The sequence below is a fragment of the Rhizophagus irregularis genome, chromosome 20, assembly GCF_026210795.1.
Source record: "Rhizophagus irregularis chromosome 20, complete sequence".
Classification (NCBI taxonomy): domain Eukaryota; kingdom Fungi; phylum Glomeromycota; class Glomeromycetes; order Glomerales; family Glomeraceae; genus Rhizophagus; species Rhizophagus irregularis.
In genome coordinates, this window is record NC_089448.1 from 814,744 (window position 1) to 827,931 (window position 13,188).

General features: G+C 24.2%; 3 protein-coding genes across 3 annotated transcripts; 2 read left to right on the plus strand and 1 right to left on the minus strand.

Moving 5' to 3' along the window:
- Window positions 1-5,643: 5,643 nt before the first annotated feature.
- On the minus strand, window positions 5,644-6,663 carry OCT59_012817 (uncharacterized protein). Its single transcript, XM_025328589.2, has one exon. It carries the CDS (start codon window positions 6,570-6,572, stop codon window positions 6,036-6,038), a length of 537 nt encoding a protein of 178 aa, XP_025165977.2. The 5' UTR covers window positions 6,573-6,663; the 3' UTR covers window positions 5,644-6,035.
- Window positions 6,664-9,908: 3,245 nt separating this feature from the next.
- Window positions 9,909-10,412, plus strand: OCT59_012818 (uncharacterized protein; the record flags this gene model as incomplete). The annotated part of the gene is made up of 1 exon (XM_025328588.1): window positions 9,909-10,412. One exon carries the CDS (start codon window positions 9,909-9,911, stop codon window positions 10,410-10,412), a length of 504 nt encoding a protein of 167 aa, XP_025165976.1.
- A 1,537-nt stretch (window positions 10,413-11,949) lies between these two features.
- On the plus strand, window positions 11,950-12,480 carry OCT59_012819 (uncharacterized protein; the record flags this gene model as incomplete). Its single annotated transcript, XM_025312029.2, has 1 exon — window positions 11,950-12,480. The coding sequence occupies one exon, from the start codon at window positions 11,950-11,952 to the stop codon at window positions 12,478-12,480; it is 531 nt and encodes a 176-aa protein (XP_025165975.2).
- Between the last annotated feature and the right edge of the window lie 708 nt (window positions 12,481-13,188).

Below are 13,188 nucleotides of genomic sequence, written 5' to 3' on the forward strand. Positions count from 1 at the left end.
ATTGGAATGAACATTTACAACATATAAAAATAGTATTAGAAGAATTAAGAAAAGCGAATATGATGTTAAAGTTAAAGAAATGTGAATGGGCAAAAAAGAATGTAGAATATTTGGGACATATAGTAGGAACAGATGGATTAAAACCAGATGATAAGAAAATAGAAAAGATTAAAAACTTAAAACCACCAAAGAATATCAAACAAATAAGAGAAATAAATGGATTATGTTCATATTATAGAAAATTTGTGAAAGGATATTCAAAAATAGTAAAACCAATAATGGAATTAACGAGAAAGAATGTTCCTTTTGTATGGACAGACAAACAACAAAAAGCATTAGAAGAATTAAAAAAGAAATTAATAAATTATCCGATATTACAACATCCGAATTTTGAAAAAGAATTTATATTGATAACAGATGCATCAGGAGAAGGATTAGGAGCTATATTAGAACAATTAGATGAAAATAATAGAGAAATAGTTATTAGTTATGCAAGTAGAAGTTTAGTAAATGCAGAAAAGAGGTATCCAATAACAGAATTAGAATGTTTAGCAGTATTTTGGGGAATAAAATATTTTCATAAATATTTATTTGGAAGAAAATTTAAAGTAATAACAGATCATGCAGCATTAAAAGGATTTATAAGTACATCAAAAGTTCCTAAAGGAAGAAGAGGAAGATGGATGATGGAATTACAACAATATGATTTTGAAATAATACATAGACCAGGAAAAGAAAATAAAAATGCTGATGCGATGTCAAGGTTAATATGAGAAAGAAAAAAAGTTAAAAATAATAAATAGTAATAAATAACGAGATAAATAAAATTAAAAATGGTTGAAAGAATAGGATTAGAAATATATGTATTTATAATTCATACAAATATAAATTATCATTGCATATTATTTGAAGATAAAGAAATAAAATTTATTTTACCATTTGAAAACAAAATAGAAAATTTATTAACAAATGGATGAAAAAGAATATGATAAAATTTTAAAGAATATAGAAAAAGAAGAAAAATACGTACAAGAAAATGGAGTTTTATATAAAATTAAAGATGAAAATAAGTTTAGAGTAATAAGAAGATTTGAATTAGAAGGAGTAATGTATATGATGCATGATCATGAATTATCAGCACATTTTGGGATTCAAGCTACATATGAAAAAGTAAAAGAAAAATATTGGTGGAAGAATATGAAACGAGATGTAGAAAAATATGTAAAAAGTTGTGATAATTGTCAAAGAAGAAATAATCCACAAGGGTTACATGAATTACATCCAATAGAAGTAAAAGAACCTTTTCATATGATTGGAATAGATGTAATAGGACCATTACCAAGAACAGAAGAAGGAAATAAATATATAGTAGTAGCAATAGATTTCTTTACGAAATGGCCAGAAGCAAAAGCAATAAAAGAAGCAAATGCAAAAGAAATATCAAAATTTATTTATGAAGAAATAATTTGTCGACATGGATGTCCAAAGAAAATACTTACAGATAATGGATCAGAATTTAATAATCAATTAACTAAAGATCTTACAGAAAAATTTAATGTTCAACATAAATTCTCAACTCCTTATCACCCTAAAACAAATGGATTAGTAGAACGATTTAATAAAACATTAATAGAATCATTGGCGAAATTAGTAAAAGAAAAATTAATGATATATAGAAATAGAGAATATGAAGATAAAAATTGGGATCAAAGAATAGCACCAATATTGTTTGCATATAGGAGTAAAATACAAAAATCAAGTAAAATGACACCATTTTATTTGACTTATGGAAGAAGAGTAATATTACCAAATGATGAAGAAGTTAGAGGAACTACAATGATTAAAAGAATAGAACATATAATAGAAGAATTACCAATAAAAAGACATGAAGCAAAGAAGAATATTAAAAAAGCACAAGAACAACAAAAGAAATATCATGACAAAATTGGAAAACGAAAACAAACTTTCAAATAGGAGATAAAGTATTATATTTTGACGCGGTAAAATACAAAACACATACAGGAAAACTAGAGGAAAAATGGAAGGGACCATATTATATACATGAAGTAATAATAAATGGATCGTACAAAATTAAAGAATTAAATGGAAGAATTTTAAGAAGACCAGTAAATGGAGAATTATTAAAGGAATATTTTGATAGGGAAATATTTGAACCATATATAATAATATAATATGTTTGAGACCCGAATTCGATTCTTAATTTATGGGACATAAATTTTTCAAGAGGAGGATAAATGTAATAACCGAAAATATAATGAAATAAAATAAGGATAAATAATTAGCCGATGGATAAATAATTAACCGATGGGTAAATAATTAGCCAATAAAATTATATTTATAGTTTAGTTTAGTGTAACGAGATAGTCATATGATAATAGATCTTCAAATTTTATTAGAAAAAATAGAAGTATTAGAAATATTTTTTCTTAAAATGTATAAATACAAGTGGATTTTGATAGAAATTCAGTAGTTCAATTTTTGGAAAATAAAAATTTTAGTTCGTCCTTAATAATAAACTAACACATTCTTTTAGCCTTTTTCTTATGAGCAAAAAGTGCCACATTAATTATTTTTAATTAATGGTTTATTAATGTTTTGTAACTAATTTTTTTATTTTATTTTAAACCAAGCATAGATATTATACGAACTCAGCACGTCGGTGGCAACATACGATATTTTATTTTAATATCCTATGGGCGGCGTGTTACAACATATTATCCTGTTTCTTTTCCAATATGATTGCAATAATAGGAGGCCAGTATTTTAAATATAAAAGCTGATTCCCAAACAGGTAGAGATAAGTACAAATAAAAAGGTATCAAATTGGTAATGAAAAAGCTGTAAAACATAATCAATGTAAATTATATCAGAAAGTATTTATAATAATGCAAATACTAATAAAAATAGGGCATTCAGGTTATTTAGTTATAGTCATAATTAGATTATTTAATCATATGATTATAAATGATAAATAGGAAATAGAAAAAGAAATTCAATTTCAAAGGCAAGAAATATAATAAGAAAAATAGGTAGGTATAAAAAATTGTCACAATTAGGTTATTTAATTAGATTATTTAATCATAATTAGATTATTAACTTTAGATTATTTAATCATAATTAGATTATTAACTTTAAATTATTTAATTATATTTAAATTATTTAGTCATACCTAGATTATTTTATTTCTAAATAATCTAATCTAAGTTATTTATGATTAAATAATATAATTATATTATTTAGTCATAAATAGCTGGAAAAAATCATAATAATGTAACATAAAATTTCCTTTTATAATAGGATCTGTAAAGAATTTTATATATGATTTTTACTTTAGGCCTGGGAGTGACCTATCTTATAAGTAAACAGGACCCTGTATAATTATATGGAAATTAAGCTGTAATTTATTTCTTATTTTATTGTATTTTGTTTATAAAAGTATTTTTTAATACTAAATAAAAATTTTTTTTAAAATTTTTGTAACTTTAAAAATATAAAAGTGAATTATTAAATTTTAAAAAAAGATAAATTATTTTTTTTTTATTATAATTAATAAATATATAAATAATATTAAATATACAATAAATAATTTATTAGTATTTATATTAAAAAAAAAACTAATAACAATAAATTATTATAAGAAAAAAATTTTTAAATAAATATTCTTTGTGTTTTTTTTTTATTATAAATCAAAAATTACAGAGTATTTTAAAAATAAATATCCTTATTTTTTATTTTTTATTTTTTTTCTTAGAAAAAAAAAAATATATAAAAAAATGTCAAAATTTTTTTGGTGGTACAAAATTGATCTGCATCTAAGTAGTAACACATCTATTACATATGTCACACCCTTTTGTTTATATTTATATAAAGGGCAAACCTTATTCGTCACATATTATTCGTCACCGGTTATTTTCATGTGTTAGTGCATAATGTGACGTCACTTGATTACGATGTTGGGATAGCCCTTTTTGCAACTGACCTGTGATTCTGGCCCGCATTATAATGATCTTTGGCCGGAATTGTATTCAAATCAGAAGTTTATTTTTGAAATATGCGATATTTGTTGATTTATTGATGTGTATATCACATTAATAAATATAAGTTGTTAATACGCATGATAATACATGTATTTTAAGATTATTATAATCTAAAAAAAGATTGACGCAGCTATTTTTAAAGGAGATTAAAATCGATTATAATTATTAATTTAAATTCAAGTGTAGTAAAGTAACATCTTCAATGGAAGGAAAATAGGGAAATACAATTCTTTTTTTTATGTATTCAATGAGAAATGTATTATGTTAATGGAAATGTGGCTTGTTCATAAGAATCAATGGATCTAATTATGGATCAGTACTTCAGTAGATCTTTCGAAATAAGAAACAATGAAAAAGATAAATAAATTAATTTATAAGTTTTTAAACAATAAAACATTAGAACATTGATTTTGTAAATTAGAAAACTTTCTATTTTTATTAATTTCAACATTTGACAACAGATTTATTAATGTTTAAATAATGGATTCGTTGATTATGATTAGCATTTATGTGAAAATGCTTTGCAACTTGCAACCTGCAAATTATTTTTCATTTAGCTCGAATCTAATAAATTATTTATAAATTTGGACGAAAATATATATAATAATATATAATAATTATCAGTAATAATAAATATTATGAAATGGCTGTGAGCCTGTGACACTATATTTTTTTTGTAACTTCCTCTACAGTTTTTTAATATTGTTTTCCAAGAAAGGGAACCGCCTATTATAGCCAAATAAAAACCAAATAAAAAAAAAGAACTCAACCAATATATATTTAGTTAGATTGTATAACCTTTTTAGTCGTTCAATATAATAACATTTGTGATATAAGTGATGTTAATGAAGGTATTTATTGTATTAGAAAATTTTTCGCGATAATTGTTTATTTTATTTATGAAAATGATTTTTTCTGATTTTTTTTTTATAGTATAAATAATTAAATGAAATTTTACTGAATGACTTTTTCTTTGCTCGCGGTGTAACCTTGTGAAATAAGAAAAATTCAAAATAACAATAATAAAAAGGGACCAGAAATGAATATTAAGATGAAAAAAAAACGCATAATATAGTTGGGATATATCGATAACTTTATTTTCTTGATTATATTAATTAAAAAATGATATATACCATTTTTTTTGATTAAATTTTCTCATCTAAATTTCTTAGAATCGACGAGACAAAAATCGTAAAAAAATTTTTCTTTTTTCGTTGATTAATTCTGTTAAATGCAAGAAAATCCCTCTTGCGACAAGAAAAAGAAGAAAAAGAAGAAAAAAAAATTGTAAATTTTTTAGTTTAAAACAACTTGGGCTTTATTTTTGTTGAACAAATGCTATTTTTTTTTTAGAACGGGATAATTCGGAATTAAGTTATTTATTGTGTATCATCAGTATCATCGTGTGACTTATCCGACTTATCCATTTATTTACATGTTTACATCTAGACTATTCTCGACATTCAAAGAAAATTTATATAGTAAATTATTAATTAATCTTTTTCACATGAATTTACACAAATAAATAAATAATCCTATTTATATATAAGACATGTTAAAAATGACAACTCAAAAAAGGTATTTTGTTTGCATAAAGTATCACATCATATTTTTATTGCATAATTTAAAACTTTACTCTAATATATAATAAATAAAATGTATATTAAATAAATAAATTAATTCTTAATAAATTTTTTATAAAAGCTATAATCATCATCTTATAATAATAAAAAAACTTAAAAAATTTAGTAAAAGAAAATGCTTAATAAATGTTATCATAATTTATCTTAAGTAAATGCTATGATATTATTTTTCCCTCTCCCAAAAATATAAAAGATTTGTGAATAAACATAATCATAAGTCAAAAAATCGTATTTTTGCATATAAAGTGCATAATTTTTTAAAATTCATTAAAATTCATAGTACATTGTGGCTTACACCATTGGGTGGTCCTTTTTTGTTAATAAATTACAATTATTACAATTTGAGATACCATTCCATAAAATCGTTGAATAGTATCAAATTATTAATGAATGATTTTTCATATATATCATAATAAACTTTCAATAATAATTCGGTAGATTTTTCTTCGAATTGAAAAACATTATCGATATATTCTTCAACTTTAATCATGATTCTTATTTTTAAATTTAAAATAGTTGAAATATTTTCATAATATGACATCTCAGATGAGTCATTAATAATAGCGATCAATAATTGTGATAATCGATTAAAGAGATCTATTATCTCTTGTATCAACATACTTTTTGAATTTTTTGAGATTTCTCTATTAATCTCATATTTTCTTTTATATTCATCTTTTTTACTTTCAGGTGTATTCTTCCATAATTGCGATACTTCTTTACTAAATTCCTTCATTGTCATATTGTTACCTACGTTTCTAGCGAATTCTAACATTTCATTACGAAATGAAATGAAACAATTTTCTATTCTCTTTTTTTTATTTTTTTCTTGCGTAAAAGAATCGGTTTGGTTAATAAATTGTAGATACATGACGAATTTTAACGTAAATCGACGGAATAGTATTATGAAGGATTGTTATTATTATTATTTTTTTTTTTAGTAGGTAACGATTAAAAAAATCGAGCGTAAAAAAAAGGTTCATTCCATTTAATTTATATTTAAAATTTCTTATTTACGTTATGAAATTATATAATTCATTCATCCGGAATTCTTTCTCGGAAGACTTTTCATGATATAAATCCGACACGTTTATTGCATCGAATATAAAAAAGTTATTATCTTCTGAAGAGAAATAAGTCATTCATTATCTTTCATTTTATGGTATACCATTACGAAAGAAAGAAAATTTTGAACATATATGGAACTTTTTTTGTAATTTGTCATTATCGTCTGTTAAATTTTAAATAAAAAGGTATTCTTTTAATGTAAAAAGTTATAAAACAAAAAAGTCACATTGGAAGTACAAAAGTACAACCGTGAGTAATTAAATCATGAATAAAAACAAAAAAAGAAACAATTATGTGGCTTGAAAAAAATTTAGGAGAAATAAAGAAATATATGAATAAGACTTTCCTTATTCTTCTTGGAAATTCTCTCCTTTTCACTTTCCACTATAAACATAATAAAAGAAGGTGAAAGATTGTTATTTGTTTGTTCTGCGCAAAAAAGGAATATATATATAGAAAAAAATTTCGTCATTGAAACGTCATAGAATACTAGAACGCCATTAGAATGTTTCTTTCTAATTCCTTCCCAATTTTGCTAATGACGGTTGCAGCATTATTGAATAACAGCATGACGTTATTTTAGCCAAAAAGTCATGAGTTTAAAACTTATTCAAGAGATCATTTTATAAAGTGTCCAAAAAAAGTTTTTTTTTTTTGTATTATTTATTCATTTTTCGCCCCTTTTATTTGATTCCAAACGGTATTTATTGTAACTGCACTTTTTTTGGTTTAATTGATGCAATATTATGTCAAAAAGTCAAATGACTTGATAACGTAAGTTATTTATTTTATTTATTTATTTTTGAAAGGATAAATCGTATGCAAGTTTTTTTTTTTTGAAAGGGGATGTAGTTTTTTTTTTGTACGACTTGCGATTCGAATTGTGTTTTGTCGGTCATTTGTGTGCATTCAAAAAAAAAACAAATAATGGAACACAAAAGAGAAATTCCCGAGATTTACTTTTTTAAGTGACAATGAAAGGAAACTTTTACATGACCAATCATAGGTTTCCGTTAAATAAATAAACAATAATTATGTCGTGTAAAATAGTTATCAAACAAAATTACCAGATCGAGATCATGCATTGTGCGACTAAGTTCAATGCTTTTTATTTAATATATACGGTAGAAAATTTTTAACAATGAACGTTGATCGTTTTCAATTTTGACAAATCAAAAACTATATTCAAACATTCTTTTGAAACTTTGATTTGATTCGAGAACTTTTAAATGTATATTTTTTTTTCAAAAAAAAAATGTCAATTTTCTACCCCATGTGACCTAAAAATATTCATCACCGGCATCACATCCCACCGCGTTTTCACTGTTTATATTTATCTGAGGGACTTAGTTTTTTTTTTTGCCTCCCAAAATTATTTTTTTCACATACATTAAATGTCACCGGTCACGTGGTGTAGAATTTTAATTATAAAATTTTTGGTGTTACAACGGTAAATCAGCCCATTTATATTTCCATGTTATTTTATGTGGCGCGACTCTAAATCTATTAAACTTAAAAAGCATTTTGAAAAGCTTAGGCATGCATGCATGCATGGAATCTTATTGTAAAGCTGTACACAATTTTTCTTTACGATAAACGCGTTTTTTTTATAGATTTTAAATATTAGTTTTAACGTTCCAGTTAAATGAATCAAATACTTGAGTGACTAAATAGAATTATTTAACAAGCATAAAAATAGGTCTAGAGTAATTTGTCTAGCAGATATTAAAATATTGAAGCTAGCTTGAATGTTTATGGAATGGAGAAAATTAATAAATAGTATATTTGAAAAATTATTTTCTTTAAATTCTATTAAATTTAATAAAGTGTAAATGAGTTTATATTATAAAATAAATTTCAATTATAATAATAACTAAAGGTGAGGGGAGCCAACTTTCTTTAAATATATGTCATTATTTTCTGGTTTTTTTTTCAAAGATAAATGTTACACGAAAAGCTGAGTCGCAGAAAACCAGCAGATCGAGCAATTTTTTTATTTTTTATTTATTTTTTTTATTAATAACTTATTATATAAAAAAATGACGCATCGGATCAGATCTATCCGGATTATCCGACGAATATATTAAAATTAGTATCGATGTAGATCATCATGCTATATTTTTAGGGTTGTTTTTTGGGCTTAAAGCCGGAACGAATGATTTGTGTTTTTCTTAATTACATGATGAAAATCTAATATTGAAATTTTGTGAAACTATCGATCCTGTCACATTTATGGATGATTCATTATCGATTTGAAATTTGATTTAATTTATTTATTTTTGGAATGATCACCTTTAGACCTGAAACTCCGAATCATATGTTAATTCATTGAACAAAGAACCTTATTTATAGTTCCCACGTCTTCTAGCATATTATTGATGTACAGGTATTTTATCGATTTCGATCACAGGGTGAAAAATGTGATTAGGCTAAAAAAAACTTTATATTTTTATTATATATATATATTTTTAAACATTATCTAATATTTCAATCTACTGTATATATCAAATCTATTATTCACTAGATTAAATAATTTTTTTTTTTTATAAATTCACCATCTACGGAATTCATTTTTCCTAAAATGAACGTTCTAATGGGGTTTCTCAAACCGGTATCATTTGAATTATGTGAAACCAAAATTATCTAATCCTTGTTGATGCGTCATTTTATTCATATGTTGAGACCAAAATTCATTGTATATGCTTATGTGTATATAAATAAATAAGCAAAGGTTTATACACACGACTATCATTGAACAAATTTGATTATCAAAAAAAATATTTTTTATTTATTTTCTTTTTTTTTTAATAAAAAAATAATATACATCTATTTTAAAAATTTATAATATCGGCTTCTTCTCCCCTTGTACTAATGATTTCAATGAAGTACAATCAATTAACATGTTTCACTTTGGCGTAAAATACTTGATTTTAAACAAGAAACTTTCTATAAATGGAAGAAACTTGAGATAACTTCCAGGAATGTTGAATAACCGGGGAACAAAGCAAAATTTACTTATATAACAATTGTCACACTTAAATGATAATACATTGTAAATTTATTATAAAAATCGAAAAAAAAACAAAGAAAAAAAATAAAAAAAAGAATAAAAAATATATACACTCGTAAAACAATCATAATGAACACAAACGAAATAAACATCAACAATAGATTATTACCTCCTTCAATATGTCTTGTTGAAAAAAGTCTGGATCAAACTTCTTCGGATGAAGATGATGAGGTAAAATTACCACCTCATTCAAAATGTCGCGATTCACCTATTTCCTCCGAAAAGGATAAAGAGACGTATAATGAAGAGGAATTACACTCTAATGGGTATCTTATATTAGCAACCACAATGCCCACTGTTGATAAAAATGTAAAAAGTATAAAATTGATTGAGAATAGAGAATTTTTAGAATTTTTAATCGAATTTCATAATATCCATATTACAATTAATGTGTTACCGTCAAGTGAAGAAGGAGAGGAAATTGGGCAACGCGTAATCTACTTTAATGAGCATCGTATATTAATAACTACGATGCTCGCTGAAAATAATGTAATTAATACAACCATGCTTGGCGCGAGAGAATTCTTAATCGAATTCGAAATTTTTATTGCAATTAGAATCTTGGAATATTGATTTATATCGTTGTTATAAATTCTTTCTTTTTTTTTGTTTCTTCATTTTTTTTTGTTTGTTGTAAATTGATGATCTATAATTTTCAAAGATAATAAATAATGGTTATTAATTGTTCTTCGTGTAATAATAAAATGTGATTTTGATTGACACAAATTTGAAAAACAATACAAAACTATTAAAAGAATTGAATTATTCAAAGACGAACCCTGACCAAGACTGACCCTGACCAAATTAAAATGTTGTTTGGCGTTAAACTACAAAAGAATCCGAATGTCCGAAAATTAATATTTCCTAATTAATAAAAATAATAAAAATGAAAATTCTCAAAATAAATTAATGATTTTAAAATAAATTATTTTAACAAAGTGCAATGAGTCTTCGAACGTGTCTCACCTTATCAATGACAATTATCATATGTGAAGACAGTATCTTCATATGTCGGGACTTTTTTTTCATGCGATATCTTTCGGAGAGTAAGTTCCATAATAGCACAATGAGAGATAAAGAAAAAAAAATACTTTTTTAGGAATTGGCTTGGAATATTTAAATCACGAATTTTTAATTTTTCAAAACAAAAAAAAAATAATAATAACTTTTTTGGATAAATTAAATAATTAAAGAATAAATTTAATAATGTGATAATGTGATTAATAAAAAAAATTTACAATGTAAAAAGTTTCCCATTTATATTGTATGCATGATTTATCTCTTACTCTTTTTTTTTTATTTACCCTTCCAAAATTATTCAAAAAGAAAATAAAAATACTAACGCGATTTTTAAAGTAACACGGTCATATTGCTTTGTGTTATTAATAATTCTGATTTTTAAGTTTCTTTTTTGCGTAAGAGAAAATTCGTAAAAAAGTTCGCCGATCAATTATTTTATGTCTTCATGGTTACACTTACACATACTAAATTGGGAATAAGGAAAAACCTCATCAAATTAAACGCTGGATAAAATTTTTTTTTTTTAAATTTTTTTTATATATATGACATAATAATAATCAACATTAGATAAGCTTTCTTATTCTTTTGTCTCTTAGCAAGAAAAAAATTTTTTTTTGTTTTTTTTTAAAACTCCGAACTCCGTTGCGATCTCAATTGTTAAAGTTTCAAAAACAAGTCCGGTAAAGGAATAATAAAGTTTTTAAACAACAAGATTTAGTTCAGCCGAATGTATTGTAAACCCATATTACCTTTTTTTTTTTTGAAATTAAAATGAGTTGTTTATTACGTTATTATACTATCTATAATATAAAATAATTATATAATATATATATATATATATATTTTGAGATTTTAATATATTAATATATTTTATTATTTAGGAAATTTATATAAAGCAGGTAATATATAATTCCTACAAGTATGATTCTGCGTTGAAAGGAGGGTATTTCCGCTATTCTATTACAAATTTGGTTAACGTTTCTTTTTTCATTTTGTTATAAAAGGTCTTCATTTTTTTCCATCTATTTCGAGTCAAAAAAAAAAAAAAAATATATATATATATAAATACAAAAAAAAATTCCTTACGATTATGATACCAGAAACCAACGTTCAACCTGATAAAATGGAAACTATCGATAATTTTATTCATGAATGTCCAAATAAAAAGCAGAGGAAAAGCCCAAATGGTTTCATCAAATACCGAACAGTTGAATGGAAACGGTTCAAAAAAGAAAATCCTAACATCACTACACAACAATTTTCATCCATTGCCGCGAAAAAATGGAACAAAATGACAGGTAGTCAAAAGAATTATTACATCAAACTAAAACTCGAAACAAGTCCCAAAAAGAATAATAGAGTTGGGCCTAAACGAAAGTATAATAAAAAGAATAAGAAAAACGAACAAAATATTAATCAAGAATTACCGATAGAATATCCACCGGTAGACTTGAATTACTATAATAACTATAACGAAGAAAATTTTCATATTAATCAAGCGGATGAGTATTTTTTATCTTACCCTAACGTTTTCAATTTTGATGACAAATTGTCAGCAATGCAAGAAATTTATCCGATATATTATGATGCATTTCACGATTTTTTCTATTTTAACATTTAATAGTATTTTAATATATTGTGTAACTGGCATGTACGCTTATTTAATTATATATTTATATAACTGGGGGCATGTACGTTCTGCGAGGGAATATGCACGTTCGGTGCTTATGCGTAAATTCATATTATATAATATAACAATGTTTAAATTTTAATTTTTTTCGTTAATTAAATGTTTTTTATAAATAAATCTGCAATTTTTCGACGCGTCAAATAATTAAATTTATTCCTAAATCATTTGATTTTGATCGAGTAAAAAAAATAGAGATTCTTCTATATGAATATTAAAGATTAATCCTCCCAATGTGATTACAATTCACGATGGTGCATTTATCCGGTTTTTATCCGATTACCGGTTCAACACATGATGCGATCTCGGCAAAAAATTGTGCCGTGTCCCTTTATAGAATTAAAATTCTTTTTCTTTTTTTAAATATATAATATTGACTCGTGCTAAAAGTAATTTATTTTTAATTTTTTTTTTTGAAACAAGAATTTTTCTTGGTATGAAGTAGTGATGATGAATACGATATCATTTTTCTCACATCTCCCAATTCATTTCAAATTTTTAATGTATGCTAATATGTTGAATAAATTATAATATTCGGTATAATCATTTTAAAATAAAGTAATATGTAGAGTACAAAATATTCTGATGATCAACGTGATTTCATTATTATATATATATATTTTGCCTCACAGGAATATTTTA

What these genes read in the sequence shown, in the direction of transcription:
- OCT59_012817 (XM_025328589.2), bottom strand. Translation starts at nt 6,572, where the DNA reads ATGTATCTACAATTTATTAACCAAACCGATTCTTTTACGCAAGAAAAA.